At 47.0% G+C, this 23,073-nt stretch overlaps 1 protein-coding gene and 1 long non-coding RNA gene across 2 annotated transcripts in view; one reads left to right on the plus strand and one right to left on the minus strand.

Moving 5' to 3' along the window:
* The first annotated feature begins 8,600 nt into the window (after window positions 1–8,600).
* Window positions 8,601–9,425, plus strand: LOC138583007 (uncharacterized). Its single transcript, XR_011305134.1, has 3 exons — window positions 8,601–8,717; window positions 8,814–8,905; window positions 9,290–9,425. It is a non-coding gene; the product is annotated as an uncharacterized lncRNA (long non-coding RNA).
* A 3,461-nt stretch (window positions 9,426–12,886) lies between these two features.
* NHERF1 (NHERF family PDZ scaffold protein 1) overlaps window positions 12,887–23,073 on the minus strand; it is a 191,295-nt gene continuing 181,108 nt past the window's right edge. Inside the window, exons 4-6 of the mRNA XM_069654864.1 lie at window positions 21,880–21,923; window positions 20,872–21,024; window positions 12,887–15,178 (exon numbers count right to left, since the gene is read on the minus strand). Coding sequence (XP_069510965.1) covers window positions 15,032–15,178; window positions 20,872–21,024; window positions 21,880–21,923 — 344 coding nt within the window. The 3' untranslated portion in view covers window positions 12,887–15,031. The remainder of the gene's footprint in view (window positions 15,179–20,871; window positions 21,025–21,879; window positions 21,924–23,073) is intronic.

Here is a 23,073-nt window from a genome sequence, read left to right on the forward strand (position 1 = left end):
CGATGGACCCGGTACAGCTGGGTCGTCCGTCGGGGGTAGGGGCAGTCTCGTCCTTATCTCCGTGCATAAGGCTTGGATTGCCGTCAAAATGGCCGCCAAGTTGTCCTGCGGCTCAGGTTGCAACAGGCGTGCCGGGAGCGACGGTTGTTCCTCCTCCACGGGAACCTCGTTGTCGTTGCCACCCTCACTCTCGTCGTCCCCCTCGTTGGGATTCCTCCCGTGGGACCGGGCCTCTTCCAAATTCTCGGTCAGTTCCTCCTCGGAGGTTGTGTCTGTGTCCGTAATGGCCACTGCCCCCCCCTCTTTTTCCACCGGAGTCTTTACGGGGGTCTTCTCGATGGGCTTAAAAGAGGATTCCCTCCGTGGAGGCAGGGAAACTCTGGGCCCCGAGGTCGCCTCCACTGGGATAGCCTCCACAGGCTTTGCCAGGGCCGCAGCGACTCCCTCAATAGAGGCGTTAGCTGGGTGAATCAATGCCTTCACCACCTTAGGCACGCTTGAGGCCTTCACAAATCAGGGGGAGGGTCATGGCCTCGCTCCCCTTCGGCCTGATCGTTTGAGATCGACCGGGGCCTCTCCAGAAGCTTAGCCGGGTTCTCGGATTTTCTCTTCCCCGAGCCAGAGCATTGGCTCACGGTTGATGGCGTCAGTGAAGGTGCACCCTGCCTGGCAGCCGAGGAGCCCAACCGTTCGGAGCTCCCGGTGCCTGCGGACTCACGGTGCTTTGCCTTTTGTTGGGCCCCCGTCGCCGGGACGCCCTCACAGGAATTATAAGACCACTCAGACTTCTTCTTCTTCTCACCTGCTGGGCTCTTGCCTTCCAGCCAGTTGGAGAGACGGGTCCGACGATCCCTCATAGTCCGATCCGACATGTTTATGCAAAACGCACAGTCCTTCTCCATGTGCGTTTTGTCCTCGTGGAGGCAGTAAAGGCATTTCGAATGCTCGTCCTCCTTGAACACATTTTGTAGGTTGCATCCAGGGCAGATCCTGAACAGCTTGCCGGGAGTCGAGCTTACCTTCTCCTGGCCCATGTGCTTCTCGTCCGCGAAGTAGGCCTCAGAAACTTCTGGAATCCTCCAAGAAGCATAACTCGATGAAAACTTCACCCTTGAGGGGCGTAGATAAATCCGAAATGGGTCCCCGTTGATCGGAAGTAGAAACGGTGGAGCTTGAGGCTCAATTAAACCGAAAAATTAGATCTCTTTGAAAAAGCGCAAAACACAGCAAAAGCTCGAGAGCTATAGCACAAGGACTCCCAACACTTGGAACGCGCGGTAAAAATCTGAGGATGGCTGCCAGGAGCGGGGCTTAGGGAGAGGGCATTGGCTGGGGGCACTATGACCCAGAGACCAGTGATTGGTTACTACTAAGAAAGACAGATCAGAAACTAAACGGATACTTTTTTTTTTCTTTACCGAGGATTCCCAGCTAGACGACGGGGAATATTCATGAGCATGTGAATCCATGCCAGACCCCATGCTGGAGAACTGATATTTCACTTTATTTCAATACTTTAATGCACCTCCAACTGTGTCCTTCAACTTTAAACATATCTACAACCTTACCTCAGAGATAAGCCCAAGCTGGTGTCTAACCCATATATACAATCCCTAACATTCAATGTAACTTCCACATTATGTCTAACCCTAAACCCTAACCTTATTTCTACTCTAAACTGCAACTCCAGCCCAAGCTCCATTTTGAACCATAACCTTAATGTGAAATCTTAACTTTATTTTAAATCATAACCAGTAATGCTATTTCTAACCCCACCACTAATCTCCAACTTTATGTACAACCCTAACCTTAATGCTAATGAATCCTCAAAATTCCATCACAGCAACCACATCCTCAAACATAGCCTAACCTACTAACAAACCCTAAATGTATCTCTAGCTCTAAAGGCAACCCTAAGGTCATCCCTAACCCCAAATCATCTCTAACTTTAACTCAGAAAATTATCTCCGACACCAACCTGAACTGTTACAATTACCTTTACTGTATCTCTGCCCATCTTCCATGTGAGTAATGCCAAACAGCAGCTGGGTCAGATATACATGTGTTTGTGTGTGTGGCGTGGGCTGAGAGACTATGGAAACATGTTCACAATGTATGGTGAAGTCCACAGGTAAGGGTGTATCACAAGCTGAGAAGGAGGTGTGATGGATCATACTGATCCCTCACTAAACCCCTGCTTAAGGTCTACTCCCAGGTGGCCAGGGTAAGGCAGACGCTTCTTGTTCCTGACCTTTGGGATGGTGTTCTGTAAGAGGATCACCTGGGAGGAGAAAAGCCCCATGGGAGCGAGAGGAATCCGCGGGATGAGACGCGATAGGTTTCTTCCTCTAGGGAAGATGTATCACACATGCCAAAGTACATCATGGCTTATTGTCATAATGATTTATTTATTCCATGAGTTAAACATTCAGCTGTGGGTGAAAATAGTCTGCAAACCTTTTTTACATAAGCCATTCTCAAACCAAAGGAGCTCATACACCTGAAGTCTCCACTAACCCACAAAGATATAGTGAAGGGAAGTATATGAATAATACCAGTCTGAACTTTATTCCTCCTACCAATCAAGCCCCGTGACTAAACTTTATGATACTTCTTTAAAGAATGTTATAAATGACAGAAAAACTAACTTTGCTCCTGGGGTCCCATAATTCCCTAAGTACTGGGATAAGGAAGAGGATTGAAGAGGAACCATGCAGGAGTGGTCAGTTAATTAATGTAAATGACCCACGCCTAAAGGAGGCTTACAAGGCCTACTGTGGGGCAGGCAATGGGCTGAAAGGAGAAAGCGGTAGGAGAGCAGTGTGAGCAGAAGAAGCCGTGCAGACCGTGTATACAGCCGAGTTCAGGACTGGAGAATGAAGATGAGACTGTTGTGAAGCCAGAGATTGTGGCTGGTCCGGAGAGGGTCTCTGTCTCCAGAAGTCCCAGGGGCAGAGGTCATGCAGCAGGAAGCGTGTCGAGGGAACGCTGTCCCTATAAAGGCTTGTTCTGGATAGACGGTGCAACGGAAGGCGAAAGCAGCAGGCAAAGTTTTCCCTTTGGAGAGGTCAATGGTGGCTGGCGTGTAAGAGGAACGCTCAGGAGCCAGGAGGGTTCCGGCAACAAGTAGCGCAGGTGAAGGCAAAACCGAAGAAGGTGTTCACCGAGTCACTGGAAGGCACAGCATCAGAGGATCTGCCAATGCAGAGAGGATCAGAGGCGAGCAACTTGACCAGTGAGTCCACATCGGGAAAGTGACTCCGGGACGCTCCGATGCCGCTCTTGTGGTGTAGGTAGACCAGTTCACCCATGTGTAAATGAAAGAAGCGGTAAAGTTCATTTTGAATACCAAAATATTATAAAGCAGCAAAAGTGGCCTTTTGTGAAAACAAGTGATTGTAAAATTGGGCATGTGACTTTATGGCAAGTCCACCAACCCAGGGAGGAGACCATATTAAAAGCTAGTGCCTATGACTATTACCCAAACTAGGAAAGTTTAAACTTTGAGCAATATAAGTCCAACAGACATTACCAAAGACAAAAGGGGAGTAATAGGTGATTCCAGGGTTGTGAAGTCTGTTATGTGTGCTGGACTATATAACTCTAAATATAAACACTCATTGGCAAAGCCAAAAGGGAAGCAAAGCAAATATGTATTGCTGTCCATATGTGGTTTCTGGTGCAGTGGGGAAACAAGAGAGGCAAAGAGGCTGCCCTACTGTAGGAAGATGTTCAGAGGGAGAGAAGCATAATTTGTAGAGGAATCTTGAAGACCATAAAAGTAGCTATTGTTTCCCTGACAGGTTGATGAAGGTTTCATGCTGCTAACCAAAGAGCATTGTGAAGATGTTGCAAAGTTGTTCAAGTTGTTACCACTGAAGCACAAGCTGTTTATAAAGAGCTATTTGGGCAGGTGAGTAGACCCGGATGGCGAACCTTTGAAGCAGTGGCCCTGCCATGAGACGAGATCAGGTAGCAGTTGAGTAGATCAGGTAGCCGTCGATAAAGTGCTGAACTGTGGTACTGATAAACACTGTATTATCATTTATGTTGCTGGGAGAACAATTGTAGCAACCTGTTGTGGAAGAGTTACATTTCTTGGAGGCATTCAGTTGTGGCAAGAATAATCCTGACCGAGACAGTTTGTGTTGCCTTAGGAAAAGATTCCCTTCAGGTGTACTTCTACTTACAATTGTCATCATTTATGGTGCGGAAGAAAGAATTGTATAATCCTGCTGTGGAAGAGTTACATTTTTTTAAGGCGTAGGATTGTGGCAGAAATCATCGTTACAAAGACAATCTGTGATGCCTTGTGGAGAAGATTATCTTGAGATACCTGTGTCTGCGAAGGAGAGAAACACCTTTTTGTTTTGAAGTACTGGAACATTCTATTGTTCAGTGCAAGTTACAAAAGACTGTTCTAGAACTATGTTATCAACCCGGATGTACTTACTTTCTTTTGAACTGTGAAACAAAGACCCTGGTGGTATCTGGGGAAGGGGAATTCACCAAGAGTATAAGCCAGGACAGTGAACATATTACAGGTTCAATTAGGATGTTATGTTGTTATGTTCAATTGCCATGTATTTCCATATTACTTTGCTGAATGTTTAAGTGTAAGGGACAGCTATCCTTTATTAGAGTGTTCCTGTTAGTTACTTTAGGCAGGGAAATCCTCATTAGGGTAGAGACAGTGAGGCATTCATAAAACATTTTGATTTAATAAAACTGCAAATTTGGAAAACTCTTTACAAAATCGTATGCCTCACATTTCTGAATCCTCACGCAGCTAGTTAGGGAGGGTAATAAACACACAAACCTCATGGACCATTCCAGAATGGATTCTAATTGTGCCAGCCTAAATTTGTACCAAGAGGGGAGTCTTCGTTACTGGATGAAGTATTGTGTGTTAGGGCTGTACAGTGGAATGAGCCGCAGCACTGCTGACTTGATTGAATCTCAAGAATTCTGCCAATAATGCCCTTGCATCTGCAGCCCCAGGCCAACAAAAGAGACGACAGGCAAAAGCACTGCGTAATATCAGTGGTGCCAGGGAATCATGGTAGAGGTTGGGGATGGATCACTTGCTCAATGGCATTACCTAAAATTAACAAATATCTGGCTGGGCTAGAGTAGACCTTGCGGCAGTGCCATACAGCGAGGAAGCCTTGGTGGCCTGGGATATCAGTGGACACAGACTAGCTATATTATTATCTGTTTATTTCCAACGCACCAGCAGCCCTCAGACATTAGGGCGCACATACACACAAGGACGAAAAGGAAGGTGACGGGACAAGGTCAAGTCTAAATCAAAAACAGGAGGGGGGAGCCAATTTCTTAAAGAGCATGGTCTTTAGTGTTCTCCTGAAAGAGAGCAAGTTTTCTTCAAGTCTCAATGTAGGAGAGAGGGAATTCCAAAGCTGTGCTGCACTGACTGGGAAAGATCTTCCCAGGCATTTGAAAGCAGGGCAAGAGACCTGAACTTGGTCACACGAGTGCAATGGTCTTGCTGACGAGTGATGAAAAATGGCAGATAAGATAGGAAGGAGCATTGCCATAAAGACAGCAGTGGCCAAGGGGGCATATTTTGAACTTGATACAATCTTGTATAGACAGCCAGTGAAGATTTTTCTGATGTTTTGAAATGTGGTCTTTCCATGGGACATTCTTTACGATTCATACTGCATCATTCTGGATGTGCTGGCTTCTTATTAGGCTGGTAGTGTTTGCCACGAGTTGAAAGGCATTACAGTAGTCAAATCATGGTAAAATAATCGCACCGGCAATGGTAGCAGAATTCGCCTCAGTTAAGAATGGCCTGGTGTTTCTTAGCAGTCAGAGATAGTAATTAGAATTTCTGCTAATCAGATTGGCATGTTCATCAGCATTGAGAGACGATTAAAGAATGACAGCCAACGTGTTTACCTTATTCTTAACTGGGATGGTGGTGTGCTTTATAAGAAAATGTTCATATTCAGCACGAAGCTTACATCTAGCCTGGTGAGAGCCAAAAATCTGGAGCTCTGTCTTTCCTCGATTTATACACAACCAGTTTTGATACATCCAAGATTCAATCTGATTGTATAAAGAGAGAAGTCTTGAGGATGGAAAAGTCCCCATTGAGTTCCAGAGCCAATTGCGTGTCATCCACGTAGTTGGTAAAAAATAGTCCGGAGTTCTCAAGGAGGTAGCAGAGGGGATGGATGTAGATATTAAACAGCAAACCCGATAAGCAGGCTCCCATGGTGCCCCGCATACAATGGGAGCTGGTGGGGAGAAAGTGTCAACCCAGTGTATTCTGGACACTTGATGGGTCAGAAAAGATTTAAACCACTCAACTGCTTCTTCAGAGCAGTTTCCAGTAGTGTCAAGTGCATTCAGAAGGCGTTGGTGATCAAGCAGGTCAAAAGCTGCCGAAAGGTCCAGGAGAACCAATAGTCCTGACTGGCCTTTCGCTATGATCCCCAACATGCAGGATTGTAAATCCGCTAAGGCCGTTTCGGTGCTATGGGCTGGCCTAAAACCTGATTGACCCCCATGCAATATGTTGCTGGCCTCCACAAAAGGTTGTAATTGTGTTGTTCCAACTTTATCCAGGATCTTCAAAAGGAAATGGCAGTTTGTGATTGGTCTGAGATTTGTTGTGTCTCTGGGGTCTCAGCCAGTTTTTTGGGGAGGGGGCTATCAGTGACCGCTTTGATGGAAAGGGGGATTTGCCATCACAGAAAGAGGAGTTAACTATGCGAGTCAGGAGAGGGGCCAACGCAGCTCCATGTACAAGGATAATTTTTGGCGGAAGGAGGTTTTCAGCGCAAGAAGCAGATTTCATGTTGAAGAGTAGCTTCTCCATGTCCGATACCAAGATGGGATTGAAGGAAGGTTTCGGGAAGGTATGATCCCCCCCCCAAGGATATAGGTGGATTACCACTTGATATCAGAGATATTTGGGCAGCCGAGATCTTGTCCCTAGCCTTAGCAATGTTAGCTTCAAAAGCAGCCTGAACTATCGCACAATCATGTGCTGAGGGTGTGTGGGTGGTGATAAGGGCTTTGGGCTTTTTCCACCGATTTGAATATCTGGAAGAGTTTCCCCGATTTATTTGAGGCATCTTCAATTTACGTGTTAAAGAAGTTCTTTGTTGTTTCAGTTATTTTAAGTTTATAACTTTTGTCTAAAGCTTTCCAAAGCTCCTTGTTCTCATTGGAGGGATCTTTCAACCATTTAGCTCAGAGAGAGCGTTTGACTTTCATGAGAGTACATAGTTCAGGAGTGAACCAATTTTGAGGTTTATGATTGACTCTGACCTAATTGCCCGCTTCGACTAAGGTTGACTAATCATCTCTTGGAGGGATGTGGTATAAGAATTTACCAAGGATTCAACATGATCTAAGTTGGTAGTGGATGCCACGATTGACTCTAAGAACGATCGCATGTCGGAGGTTGAAATCTTTTTGAAATTCTGACTAATAACCTTCTTATTAAGTTTAAGAGGTTTTTGAAGATTGCTCTTAGGTTCTGTTGAGAATTCAATTACATAGTGAACAGACTGAATGCAGGGAGTAGTTTGATGAATGTGAACTGGTGGGTTTTTGTCTGTGACAAACAAAGAATACGCGATAAACATCCTGGCACATATCCGTGCATGCGTTGCGGGAACTGCAATAATATATTTAAGGGTCCATATATATCCCATCCTCGAACAGGAGAGCACATTAAATTGAAGTATCATGCTACATGTTTATCAGAGAATGTTATATATGCTATTAAGTGTCTTTGTGCCCAGTACTATGTCGGAGAAACCACACGCAAGTACTTGTCCGCATTAATGAACTTAAATCCTGCATCAGACTTAACAATAGAACATCATCAGTAGCGAGGCATTTTCAAGACAATGGACACACGGTTGCCCAGCTCAAATTTGCAGTTCTGGAGGTTATACCCACGAAGGGACAAATCGGCAATATGAAGAAACTAAGGGCTCAGAGAGAAGCACAGTGGATAGAAAGAATGGGGTCCATTGCCCCACAAGGGATGAACAAAGAACTGGATAAGAGTTGTTTTCTATGAACCTTGTAACCAGTTTTCTGACCATCTGGTCATGTGACATTGTTAAGTTTTGATGCTATCTTATTTGATTTTAATTTTATGTGTGGGATGTTCTTTTGTTCCTCCGTTTTATTTAATTTCTGAATTGCTGTCCATTAGTTTATTTGAGCACTTTTCTAATATGTATACCATTTTTGATATAAGAATATCTTTGTGAAGCGTAGTTTTGGTGTCCACATTTTCTTTTAGCAGGTCTCTAATGACTCTTTAGCATCTTTTTCTAGATTTATTTTTATGCTTTTATTTTGGACCTAGCCATGTTTCGTGGCAGTCATGTCCCTAGAGAAATTCCGATCTGCCGACTCCCACTGTTGTAAGAAATTTTTCAGTGATTATATTTAGCTTTAAAATGGATTAAGGCATTAGCACAGCATTGTGCTCACTTGGTAAATTAGGCGTTTACTTACAGAATAGCACACTTCTCACGCGCCATTCTAATATGGCCGCCAGACTAGTTGCATGTAACCCAGTGGGTTTACTTTTCCAACATGGCCATCGCGCACTAAGCAACGGTTGCCTAGGCGATCGGCAGCAACCACAACTAGGGATCCTGTTTTGCACGCGCGCGAAAGCGTTCGGCATCAGGAAAGAGCTACGAGTCATTACGCATGTAAGTTTATGTCTATTATGATGCAAATGGTCTAAGATCTTTGCGTTTGACTATGGTCCATGTCCGCCCTAACACGCACGTTCGATCTCTCTACAGAGACTTCGCCGTACGCATATTTATCCTGCGGGTTTGACCGCTGGTGAAATTGTGAAATTGCAAGTCAGTTTCTACAGCAACGCTAACTGAAGGTTAGTGATACTGCTTTACTGGATTAGCTAGAGGCATTACAGCACTGAAGAGACGTTGGTTAATGTGATTTACAAGACACTGATTTTTCTTTTATTTTCTCGTGTTTTCTTTCGCTTTCCCCTTTTCTTCTTTTTTCCTTATATCTATTGATACGTGTTATTTTGGATCTTTCCCACACCCATGTGATCCGTGATACACATACTAACCAATTGGAACGGGGGTAATGTATGAACGTGCTCGTTTTCTTTGCATGCATGATTACATATGCTTTGATTATGTTAATGTGACGCCGTTTTTTTGCCACAACTTGTTGCTTATGGTATGATATTCTTGTTCGATGTTGATTATGTGACAACTTCTGTGACCAATGAATGTAAAATTAGGTTTAATCACAGGCCCTTAGGAAAGGTTACGACCCGAAATGCATAGGCCATACATGTTCTGCCATGATAGTTTAATTTGAAGATTGGCGTTTTTTGCAAACAATATTTCATTAATTAAAATCTTTGGAGAAATACATCTAAGTTTGGAATACATTTACTTGGACTTTACCACTTAAGAGTGGTCCAAGGGTGTGCAGCCCGCACCGCTGGCCACACGGCCAAGGTCTCTTTGTTTTTGGCTGTAACCCAGTCGAACATGTTGTTGTTGTCATTTGTGGGTTCGTTATTTATGACCCGATATTCGATATTAAGGAGTTTCTGTTCCAAATCAATGGCATCTTTATTCAGGACCTTTCAAGGCCAGCGATTTAGGTCACCCACGAATAGAATAGAACTTTTGGGCCTGTTAAATGTACTAAAATATTGTGCAATATCCTCATTGAAATCCGAAATTGCATGAGGAGGTTGCTAGATCAGAACAAAATGAATACAGGATTGAGTGGTTGGTGTCTTTTTAACATGTAATATTTCACAACCAGAGCAATCACATGGTATGGGCAGAAGCTGAAGTTCAGTTTTGGTGACAAAGGCCACTCTTCCTCCTCTTCCCAATTTTGTACAGAAGAATGAATAGCCTTCAGAGACGGATATGGGACTATACTTTAGAGACGTAAAGGCAACGGGAGAAGAGGGACCCTACTTCAGGGGCCAGCACAACAGCAGGAACAGATTGACAATGCCTCCGGTGACCTAGTGACAGTGGGGACAGGCTGGCCATGACTCAAAGGGACCTGAGGTTCTTGTGCTAGAAGTGGGGGAAAGACTGCGTCTCAGTTATTAGTTATGACATGCCACCTGTGCCTTAGGATCCTGGGCAGCAGCAGGCACAAACTAATCATGCCACAGCGGTCATGGTGGTACTGGCAACAGACTGACCATGCTCCATAGGCCTGGACAGAAGAGGAGAACATGGTCCTGCCTCATGGACTTAGGCAGAGGGGAGCACAGACTGGTTATGCCTCAGTGCCTGGATGGCATTATGCACAATCTAGCTACTTTCCAGTACATATAAGCCATGCCTCAGGCTAGGCAGCAGAGGGCCCACACTTACCAATGCCCATGGTCTAGATGGTCGCAACGATAAAGTATCCATGCTGCAGACACGTAACAGTGGCGGGTGGGGGGGAAACTGTGTCTGTATTGTTAGGCATCGACTAGGCATGCTAATGGTAACTTGGGGATGGAGTGGGGGGCATCCGGACATCAGTAGTGGAAACAGACTATTCATGCTTCATGGGAATGAGCTGGCATGGGCACAGCCTGGCCATGCCTCAGGGCATGGGCAGGAATGGGCATTGACCAGCTCTGCCTCCTGCGTCTGGACAGGAGAAAGCTTGGTTGGTAGTGGGCACAGCCTGGCTCTGTTCCAGGTGCCTGGGCGAAAGAGTATAAAAGCCATGCCACACTGGCATCAGTAGCATCATGCAAAGACTGTGCATTCCCCAAGCGTCTTGAAAGCAGCAGGCTCAGGTTGGAAGTGACCCAGGTGGGTGTCAGAGAGGCAATGGACACAGACGGGTCGTGACACAGGGACTTAGGTGGCAGCATGAATAAACGGGTCATGCCTCATGGTGCCTGTGGGACGTGCGTACAGGCAATGTCCATGCCCAAAAGCCATAGTCACAATGTGACTGTATCTAAGGATTTGGTGGGCAGTGGACACAATCCGGCTATGAATTCGTAGTCTGGAAGACATCTGCATGAGTGCACATGGCTCAGTGGTGTGAGTAGTGTCGAACATGCAGAACTGCCAGGTCTCAGGGACTCGGTAGGGGTTTAGGTGGCAGGGACATAGATTGCCATTGTATTAGGGACTAGACCGGGGACGCAGCAGGCACAATCGCTTGCCATGCTCAATAGATCTGTGCAGTATCAGGCACAGACTGGCCATGCCACAGGAGTCTTAGCAGCAGTGGGTAGAGCCTACATATGTGACAGGCCCGGGACAGTAGAGGGTACACATTGATTCTGGTCAAAGAGCCTTGGCGGCGGCATCTGCATCCTAGCCGTGGGCACACACCGGTGTGTGGGGCCAGGCCTGGGCAGAAGTTGATGAGAATTGTCAGATTGCTCAACATCCAGTAAATCAGCAGACAGAGCTCTGCCATGCCTTTAACACCTAAGTGCCAGCAGGTGGAGATAAATCCCGGGTCTGGGTGCCAGCAACCTCAAGCACACTATTCCTGGGTGATAATGGCTCCAGACAGGCTTGCAGCGATAATCAATCACAACCTGCTTCCACCCACGGCCCACACAACCACTCCTAGCTCTCTCGAGCTGCCAGGGCGTGGGAGGTGCATGTGGTGTGTTGGCATGGCCCCCGTGTTTACCCGAGGAGGGACACATTCTCCGGGATTAGGCCGCTGAATGTGTGCGTGTGTGGCGAGAGATTATCAATGCTCAGCTGTTCCCATGACAGGGTCAGGAGTCCTGCCCGGTAATCAGGTTAATAAACACCAGGATCAGATAAAGGGAGCTGCAGCAAGCGGTGCTGCCAAGGCAGGCAACAGGCACACACAACCTCTTGCATCAAACACCCGCTCTATAGTGGACTAACAAACGCCCCTTGGTGAGGTAGGAACCCATTATACCTGTAGTTGAACCCGCCACACTCTGATGAGACGATCAGGTATTTAGGACATCAGAACACAGGGGGACGCTTGGACACACCTCAAGAAGTCAGGGAGCCATTTTACCCCATAGGTGAGAAAAGTGACCCCGTTCTCGCCCAGCTGGGACCCAAATGTAGTCCTGGAATGATTTGTCAATGTGGCCCCACATCCATGCGAGCGAAAGTTGCACATAAGACTAGCCCCAAGACTAGCCCCTCTAAACTGAGTAAAGAAGCGAGCAGACCCAATCGCTCTAAACTGAGTTTGGAGGAGTGGGGGTTCTACCCCCAAGAAAATGTGAAAATACATCGCTCTAAATGGGGCATTGACATATAGAGGGATTAAAGGGTAGTGTCATGTAAAAATGGGCCATTGGCTGTGGAGTTAGGGCTCCCCATGCTATAGGGGCAGAAGGTGGAGGTATAGAAAGCCCAACACCCCTCTAGTGATAGTGATATAATGTGGTCAGACAGTAGCACAGCAATGAATACCTATATGCACAGTATTGCATTTGACATTTCCCAATGAATTGATCAAATCCTCATGCACTTTCGACAGCAGAGCTATGTAATACACAAAGGTTGCACAGATCTTCTAGGCTTGGGGCGCGGGAAGCAAGGCGATCAGCCAGCTTGCACCCTGCTTACCGGCTCAGACCTCGGCCAAAAGGGATATCCTCCAGGTTACACACATCTCCGGGTATCAGGCCTCAGATGCTCCTGTCAGGTGCATGGCAGATTGCTCAGTCTGAAGACTTAGCAGAACTACCTCTCTGTTTACAAAGTTGAAAGCCCTCGCCATAAAAGGCAGGCACCCCTCAGCATTGACATATTAAAGAAAAGACTCAATAACCAGTCGCCATTTTGCAGACGCCACACAATCGTTTTTTGCACTTAGAGATCCAAAAAATAACCACAGACACAAATCTTATTTATACTTCATTCAAGCCTAGAATTCGTATTTTCTGGATTGGACGACGTCTGATTACAGTCCGTTTAAAGTCTTAATCGACTTTCACAAATCACAATCTTCAACAATAACAACCATTTGATTTTACACTATAAAAATATTCCTATGTTCAAAATTGTGTTCTTCATTTTAAAATTAAAGATTCTAAACACTGAACGTTGTGGAATGCTGTGAAATGGACAGGCACACGAGTGGGGGCAGAATTCAGATTAAACCTACAGAAATCCAAAGGAAGGCAGACAGAAGCTGGTGGGAGGTGGGGCCTGCTGGCTTGCGCTTACGGCATGGCACGTGGGATGAATTGTGGGTGAGGAGAGTCTGCACCATTGCGGGTAGTGGATGGTAGAGTCTGCTATCTATCGTGGAAATTTCGAGTGCCAGGAGCCGCCAAAAGCAGGGGCACCCCTCTCATGATAGGCCAAAAGATGACTGCCACACTGTGGTGCCTTGGTGAAGACTGATGGAATGTTGAGAAGAGGAGGATGGGTGAAGTTATGCCTGGTGGTGCCCTCAGTGACATGATCATTTTCTCCGTAGTCAAAAGTAGTAAAGCACGCAACCTGCTCGGCTGAGATCGCACAACGGCCAAGCTGTTGGAAGTGGAGGCCATAGCCACACTCTTTCTTGAACTCATAAGCATACTCTTTAATATCCAATATAGTGGGTGTGGGACCTCTGCAACACGCTTCTTAATGGTTCCACAAACAGTGACCTTCGAAATGTCCATGATATTGTATTCACCTACAACTAATGGGCTTTCGAGAATTATCTGCCGGGATCTTGGCAACACCACTGGCTTTGAGAGCCACATTAAACATTACAAGTGTTCTGGGATTAAGTGATTGCCACCAAAAAATCCTGCATTCATAAGCACTGGCTCTTGGAGGAGACCCCTCGAGAACTGCCTCCAGCGCCCTCATAGCCCTTCTGTTCTCAGAGGGGATTCATTCAAGCTTGTTCATCAAATTCAAGGGCATGGTCCACAAAAGACGAAGAGGGCGTCAAAGAAGGAGTTCCTCATGATCCTGGACTCGTTGGGCTGCCATGAGGGGAAGTAGATGGGCTGCCATGAGGGGTAGGCAATGGCGTCAGGAGAGGCGTGGTGATCCCTCTATCAGGACACGTATGCATGCAGGCCATCTCACACCACGCGAGAAGCAAACCACCAAACTGCAATTCTAATGGCCCACATGTACATGAGCAAGCTTGCCATGGGCCGCTTCCTGTCCAGTCTGAGACTCTGAAGATACAAGCATTCCACAGCAGGTTCTACTGATGGTTGGCGGCTCCAAGGCTGAGAGGTGAATCTACTCTTCCTCAGTCCCAGCCAAATCAGTTCACATTCAGACTACGCCCCACAAAACACACAGTGATATTAAATCTCTACCTTATATAGCTCTATGGAAAGAAACTCAAGAATCCTTGGCAAACACTCCGAAATACTGCTGGAATTGCATACTCAGTCATTGTTTCTCAAATGTTGGCAAAATAAATCATTATGCTCAAACAGGAAGAGTATAGATGCCCGGTGCTGGAAGAAATGGGGGGGTTGTGCAGGGAGAAGATCCCAAGAGCTGGTGTAGCGGTGGGATCTGTGTACAGAGCAGACAGGAGATCCTAAAAGCGCAAAAGGGCTGTGCATGGAGAAGGTGCCAAGTGCTAGAAGAGACAGAGAGGGGGCATGAAGGGAGCAGGTGTGTGGTGCTGGAGCAGATATGGAATCATGTAGATGCTCAGTGATGAGGCTCGTGCTGGGAAAAAGGGAACAGACTTCGGGCACTTTAGGAGTGATGAATCAGAGGTGGCAGGCAATGCCCAGAACTCGGAGAACTGCCCAGGAAGAGACACTGGGCGCTAAAGGAAAGATGAGCAGGCTTAAGGTGCTGGTGGAGCAAGGGGCTCGCCATGCATGGTTCCAGTGTAGGGGCTGCACATGCAGTAGATGTGGTTAGATGAGCCATACGGTTGTCTCCGGCCCTTCAGCTACAGATTTGCTGGACGTGGATGTACCAAGGGTGTGTACCAAGGCAGGCAGGAGGGTTTTTATTGCTAGGTCCCACCTGCTCCAGTGCCTTTGTGACACTTAAACACTGGGTGAGGCCTAGAGGTTGCTAAAGAGCTCGTTTTTCTTGCTCCAGTCCATGGGTGGCGCCTTCTTTTGAGATCTTTTCTGACGTGCCCTCTCTTTAGCGATGGCCAACGACATGTTGAGGTCCAGATCGGAGTCTGCCGTGGTGTTCTGGGGCTCCTTGCAGCCGCAAACAGGCATGATGAGAGAGAGAAGGTGCACAGGGGCAAAAGGGGCAGAAGAGTTGGGAGAGAAAGACAAATTCAGGTTAAAACAAAGACTGAGCTACGGATTATTACTTAAAAAAAATACATGCCCCCCCGCCCCTCCCAGGCGGTGCACACTCTCTAAGCAGTCTATTTGCTGCGATAGTGGGTCTCGCCCTTAAGAGAAGCAGTGTCTCTGAATCTGGGGGCATAAGAGACTATCTCACCCCTGATTGTGATAGAATCTCCCAAGTTGTATGGAAACAAAACATAAAAACATGATAACCCGCTGGTGTGGTAGAAAGAGACACAGAGAGACATGTTGACATATATATATATATATATATATATATATATATATATATATATATATATATGATACATTACTCACCGTAATCGTATTTCTGATACGTGTATCTGCTTAGATTCACATGCTGTGCATAGGCCGGCATCTAGTGGAAGCTGCAGAGTATTACAGTTGTTTTCGAAACTCCAAAAGGAACATCGAATAAGGCGTGCCAGTAATACTATCCCTAGTGTGACGTCCCCTGTACCCATGATCCCTCACACGTGTCGGTCCCTCAGATTGTATTTTTCTGACATGAGGTAGCATGAGGAGTAGCGCGAGTACAGAAGTATCCAAGCAGATAGGATAGACAATCTCACAAGTTATGCACATTCTCTCAGAGGGGAGGAAGGTCAGGCGCATGTGAATCTAAGCAGATACAAGCATCAGAAATACGATTACAGTGAGTAATGTATCCCTTCTGAGTCTTGTGGAATCTGCTTAGATCACATGCTGTGCATAGACTAGCGAGCAGTGGAAGAAGAAGGAGGTGGGATGTGAGAAGGTTTCTGAGCGAATAAATGTCTTAGAACCGCTTGTCCCACTTGTGTATCTGTCTTGGAATGAGTGTCAATGCAGTAGTGCTGAGTGAAGGTATGTATAGAGCTCCATGTAGCTGCCTTGCAAATACTGTCTAAGGGGACAATTTTCAATGAAGGCCAGAGTGGCTCCTGTACCTCTTGTGGAGGGAGCCCTGGGCATAAAAGGCAGAGTTTTATTTGATAAGGAATAGCACAGTTGGTTACATCTGACTATCCATCTGGAGATGGCATTTTTAGAAATACGGTCACCTTCTCTGTCTGGCGCTATGGAGACAAACAATTGATCTGTTTTCCTTAGCGGTCTGGTCCGTCTACGTATCTAGTGTGTGGAGTTTTACCTCAGCTGAGCTGTTGGGTTCTTGGAAGAAAGCCGGTAGCTCAATTGACTGGTTTACATGAACTTTGGAGATGAATTTAGGTGAGAACCTGGAGTGAGTAAGTAAAACCAGCTTGTCTTTGTGCACTACAAAGAAAGGATCCGGCACTGACAACGCTTGGATTGCACTGACCCTTCTTATGGAAGTTTACAGCCACTAAGAAGGCAGTTTTATAAGTCAGGTGTTTGAGACTAGACTTGTGCATTGGCTTGAAAGGGGGTCCCATGAGCTTAGCGAGTACCACATTGAGGTCCCACCCTGGCGGCAGGTTAGAAATTGGAGGGTGGAGTCTCATTACTCCTTCCATAAATGCTTTGATTACCGTACTTTCCACCATAAGACTTTGTTATGAGAGGTCATGTAGGCTGACAAAGCAGCCAGGTGGACTTTTAGGGAGTTCAATACTATCCCTGCATCTAGCAAATGGAGCATGTAAGTTAGAATGTGGGATGGAGTGCATTAGATGGGGTCGATTAGTTTAGCCTGGCACCAAATTACAAATCTTCTCCATTTGTCAAAGTAACAGTGCCTAGTGTTTGGTTTTCTTGATTCTTTCAAGATATCCATGCATGCCTGTGGCAGGTTGAGATGTCCAAACTCTATGACCTCAGGAGCCATGCTGCCAAGTTCAATGAGTGGGGCTGCGGATGCACTGTTAGTTCCTCGTGCTGGGAGAGTAAGTTGTATTGGCACGGGAGTTTGATGGGGTCGCACACAGCCAGTTTGCGCAGGTGTGGATACCAGGGTTGTCTTGCCCACATAGGAGCAACTGGGATAAGCGTCATTGGTTCCTTGTGGATCTTGTTCACCACTTTCCTCATGAGAGGGGTTGATGGAAAAGCATAGGCAAATATCCCTGACCAGTTCATCCATAGGGTGTTCCCCTTGGATCCTGGCTGAGGGAACCTGGACGCGAAGTCTGGGCATTGACTGTTTTCGCTTGTGGTGAATAGGTCTATAGTGGGGAAACCCCACTGAGGGAAGAGGTGTTCTACGACCTCTTCATGTAGACGCCATTTGTGTTCCTCTGGTAGGGGATCTCTGCTCAATGAGTCTGCTAGAGAGTTGAGTTCCCCTGGAATATGTTGTGATGACAGGAACATTTTCCGTCAGAGTGCCCATTTCCAAATTTGCTGTGCAAGTGTGGACAGATTTGGAGACCGTGTACCCCACGCTTTGTTGATATAAAACATTGCTGTAGTGCTGTCTGTTAGGATCTGCACCGATAGGGTTGCTAAATGGGGTTCGAAATGCCTGAAGGGCTTTGAATACTGCCAGAAGTTCCAGCAGATTGATGTGGTTTTGAGCTACATTGTGAGACCACAGACCCTGAGCTGTGGGGTGAAGGTAGTGAGCACCGCACCCTGCCAGTGAGGCATCTGTCGTGACAACTGCCTGTACTTCTGGATTGTAGAAAGGTTTCCCTTTCGTTAGATTATCTCTCGTCCACCAGCGATGGTTCTGTACTAGTGTTGGCGAAATTACCACTAGATCGTCCCACTGACCACTTGCTTGTCCGACTAGTATGGGGGGGTGGGGGAAACAATCTCAGGGACCTACACATGTGAGGTATCATGGGTACAGGGGACGTCACACTAGGGATAGTATTTCTGGCACGCCCTTTTCGACGTCCCTTTGAGTTTCGAAAACAACTGTAATACTCAGCAGCCTCCACTAGATGTCAGCCTATGCGCAGCATGTGATCTAAGCAGATTCCACAAGCCTCAGAAATATATATATTAGTGACAAAACCAGAAAATGAGAAAGTACAAGTAACACCAACAGAAAAAGGAAACAGTACGGACAGAGAGAAAACAACAATTAACAATAGGCCAGGAACAAGGGATGAAAACATAATGAGTATCCGCTGGAGCCCTTGTGTCATCTACATAACAAATTAGCATAGACACATCAGCACTTTATAAGCCAACCATAAAGTGCTGAGTGGGCAGGGCCTACAAGGATTCCTTACGGGAATTCAGGACAAACTACTGATCCCTGGCTACCCAAAGGGCATAGTCACAACAGTTTTGGCTGGCACGTGGGAGAGGCGGCTGCATCAGCGGTTGGCCTAGGAAGAGCAACCTGTAGAAATCTACAGAAGAAGATGCTTGGTGAAATTCCTCAGTGAACCAGACTGCCTGATTGACACCAGCACAGACTGCCTGATTGACACCAGCGTATTGAGCCCAACGTGAAATTGAAAACAGATTTTCTTGACAAAGAGCATCATCTCCCTCGCAAGGCAATCCTTGAATGTTGTCAGGGCTGGTTTATCTCACTGTCAAAGCCGACCCTCCCCCCGCAACCACCTACTCCCTCTGGTCCCCCCCCGATTTATCCTCCACCTTAGGCTGTGCGCTCAGGTTCTTCTCCTGAAGGTGACATCTGGAGACCATTCAGCTTTCCTCGTATAGCGCCTGACAATGCCAATTCCGAAGCATGCCCCGTTTTTGCAGCAAAAGCAATTGAGTGGAATTGATTAGGACCCCTCCTTTTTGCAGGTGCACCCGGCCCCATTAATCAGAGAGTGCTCAGCAGTCAACCCTACCTCAGACTCCAGACCACAAAAGCACAGGCCAATCATGCAATCATCAAGCGCTAAGAAGTGGCAGCAAGGTGACATACAGCTTTCAACCAGAATTATAAATAAGCACACGAGCATAACGAACACGGCTGCATTGTGCAGGGTGCCCAGCTATGTGGGTTGTGGGGGGGGGAGGGGGACTCGAGCAAATGGGTGATCTGAATGACACAAGGCCTAGTAAGATCGTTGTTTTGTCCTCCCTTCCTTCCTTGTCTTGTCACGCCTAGAAACACTCGTGTACAGGCGCATTATTAATCATATAATGGACCATTGTCGGTCTGTCATGCACTCGGGCTTATGGCGGTAATGCATGGCCCCACACTGTTGGAAAGATACCAAGCTACAAAATATAGGTGGTCTGTAGATTATTTGAGGGACTACTTGTTGCGACAAGTCACTATGTTCAGGGATCTTTTCTTGACCCATTCTGGAAAAAGATGTAAATGGAAAAGGGGAATAGATCAGGAATTGATCGGCCACTGCTGACAAAGGCCACCCAATGGCAGTGCAAGGCCTGGGAGCTCCTTGGAGAGGGGTTAACGAGGCATTAGTCACATGAGTCCCAAGACGGTCACAGTGGCAGCCATTTTTGACCATGCCAGTTAGCTCACCCCCTCAGAGAGCATCTATGCCAGAGGTCCACTTGAAGGGTCTGTGGTATTCAATGAGCAGCCGCATCAGCTTCACAGAAGCATACGCTGATGCAGCTAAAGTGACAGTACTTCCCTTTGGCCTCACACCAGCTGGGTAGGACAAACTTTAAAGTCCAACAATCGGGGATTTTTTTTTAAGTAAAGGAAAAAGGAAAACAGCGAAAGTAAAAGGATAAAAAAAATACAGAAAAACGGGACCACAGATAAAGAGAACACCGATAAAAACACACAGAACTGAAACTGCTTCTACCTAACAGACAGACAAGGCAGAGCTGTGCTGGGATGGCTGGCAGATCAAAATAGGCATCAGTACAAAAGCAGATTTAAGGGCTCCATTTTTCAAATGCTCTGGTAAAATATTGCCGCAGTAAGGCCCCACTGGCAAGAGGTCGCCCCCAATAAGGGAAGGGCCAAGGAGGCTGCAGAACGTGGCAAGGGTCCCCTGGTATTCAAGCCATCCAAAACACACACACAAACATTAAGCCAACCTAGAGTTACCCGAGCAATGTGGGTCCCCTGCACTACAGATGCGGATGCAGTGTCTGTCAAGGCAGGGCAAGTGGACTTGGGCTAGCTGGGACAGGGCCCTGCCACTCTCCGGAAAGTACTTCTGAAACAGGGCGCTGACGGGGCTCCCTAAAGTCCACTAGTAGCCTGAGCCGATCAGGCTGCTACAAGCCAAAGCATTTTTCTTTTACGGTCTAAAGCCTCTTGCGAACACGGGAGAAATATCTGGCCAATCTGATTTTTTTCGTACATGCCGCTGCGTGAGAGCTTCAGGCTTCAGAAAAAAATGCTTCGTCTTGTAGCAACGACGACTGTTTAGCACAGAGGAGGACACCCTCATGCCTCTCCTTTTTGTTACTTAATTGTAGCGGCAACCACAGCCAGGCATTCCTTTAACAAAAGAGATACAGTGATCATCACCCTCATCCTTGCAACTCCTTCTTTAGTTGTTGGTCGGCACCACAATTAGGTAAGACAAAGAAGAGGCGGGAGGTGGCCCTTGATTAAGCCACCCCCCTCCTTGTCAGAGCCGCCACCTTGATTTCACATCCCACTTACAGCACTATGGTTAGGCCCTTGGGCCAATAGGCAAAACCTGAAGCCTAGGGTTCTTGCCTCAGAGAACCCTCCTCACCTCGCTACTGCACACCCTCACCTGCACACTCCTGGTGTTCCCCTCTGGAATGTCCTCATTCTCCTTCCCATCGGGTTCGTCTGGCGTGGATGCGGTAGATGCTGTGGAGCTTGGCCTTGGCGTGGAGGGTGGGCTCTCCAGGACCACTTCAGAAGGTATCTGTGCAGCACTCACCTAAGAGAAGGGGGTGGGGAGAGGGTGAAGAGGCATGAGGCGGGCACACAGGGAAGCATCTATTCTACCATGGAAGAGGCCCGAATTATTAACAAGATTCAGCGCCACAACATGACCGATCCCAAAGCAGCCCAGACATGCTGGGGGACTATTAAGGGGCATATCAGGGATTCAGCAATCCACTTGCATTCAGACTGTAGAGTAAAGCAGGCCGTGTACCCCCAGATGAGTATGCTTCTCCAGGGGTACAGAGACACCTGCTGGAGAACTCAATGAGAGCTTCGAAGACTCACATCCTGGTCTAAGCTACAGTGTCTTCCTCCCACTCGAAACTGTTACAGTTCTTGACATCACACTGACAGAAAGGGAGTGGCAAGCTTTGGTTGCAGGAGGGGGCCAGGGAATCAAAAAGGCCAACTACCTTCTGAAGGTGCGCGGCAGGCGTGACATGAGGATCTTCTCATTACCTACACCCGGGACAGAGCAACTCAAACAATTGCAAAGCCGCAATTGATCCACTACAGCATGGTATACGGTGTGAATACATACAAGAGCAATTGGGTTAACATTGTCCTCATGCTGACTCCGCACAGGCCCAAGAATGTGTCCTTCAACAAACCCAAAGCTGTGACTGTGCCCGTCATGCCTACACGGTGGAGAACTTCACAAGAACAACCCCACACCTTTGAAGGATGCCTGTCCCCTTTGTGCCTTATACAGCTCCAACTTGAACCTGGACGATCGTGCCCAGAACACTTCTTCCCAACTCCACGGAAGCGCCCCAACCTACAATGGCACTGGTTGTCCTTCCCCCCCAGATCACCCAGGGAGATTACCAAAACTGCCCAACATTACCTTTTCCTCTGCATCACCGTTGGCAACCAGTTCTGGCAAGGCACCTGGATGGAAAAAGAGAAGAGGTCAGTCAGGAAATGATCAGCCAGTGCTGACTAATCTTACCCAACAGCTGTGCTTAAAGGCCATGCATGGTAGTTCCCATGGGAAAGAGCTAATGAGGCAGTAGTCAGAAAGATCAGTCCCACATACTCAAGGATGGTCACGGTGCTAGCCATTTTTAGTTTTGACTATTGGGTGGCACTGTTAGCCATGACTAAAGGTCAATACTATTTGCATGGAAAGTGAAGATAGGTAAGATATGGGTTGCAAGGAGGCGGGCGGAGGGGCAGCCTGTGCCGTTTGGCTTTTTATCTGTCAAATTGCCATGGCAATGCTATGGCCAGGATAGGCCCTTGGGCATTCCCACCAACTACCTACCCCTCCCAGACCAAAACACATTCCTCAGATCTCATTGACTTAGCGTTGCGATTTTAATGGGTAGTCAGTGTTACTTCTAAGCAGTCTTTGGAAATATAATGGCTTAATTGCAACTGCAAATCAGCTCCTGGCCTAATAAATATGTTTGAAGCAAGTGGGCCTTCAACCACCTGTTTCAAAGCAAAGGGGTTTTTTGCATCTGTTCCTTGCACTGAAGTCCTGTTAAAAACAAGCACTGGCAAAGCCAACAGCTTTAGTTGTTGTATGGGTTATGCCCAAGTAGTAACAGTTCGCCAGCTGTTGGCAAGAAGGCCAAGCCATTATGGTAGTGCCTGGTAAATGCCTATCCCACGCCTGTGGGCTTTGACAATAATGGTTTACTATGTCAGTCACCTCCTCCCTTAGCCGGCGCCCCTGCCAGCCAACTGAAGATCATGTTACCCCATGGCAGCCTATAAACCCAACAAAAACACACAGAAATATCAAAAGCAAATCTCACATAATATTAATGGGTCTCAAAGTGCAGACCACGATCTACCCTGCAGTTACATCATGATCCCATGAAGGGTTTCAGAAAGACAGTGCACTGCGGATGCCCAAAATCACTGAATGGATCTCGATAGTGCAAAGATGAGCCCCCCTGAAAGGGTTTCTCACACATCCTAAAGTCAAGCTCAGACAGATCATATCTGGGTGACGAGACAGTAAAAAGTCACGAAGAAAATAGGTTATTTGCTAGCCCGCTTTTTGGACCTCTGCAGGGAATCGGGGCCT

This window comes from Ambystoma mexicanum, chromosome 3q, assembly GCF_040938575.1.
Source record: "Ambystoma mexicanum isolate Mex_15411 chromosome 3q, UKY_AmexF1_1, whole genome shotgun sequence".
In the NCBI taxonomy this organism is placed as follows: Eukaryota; Metazoa; Chordata; class Amphibia; order Caudata; family Ambystomatidae; genus Ambystoma; species Ambystoma mexicanum.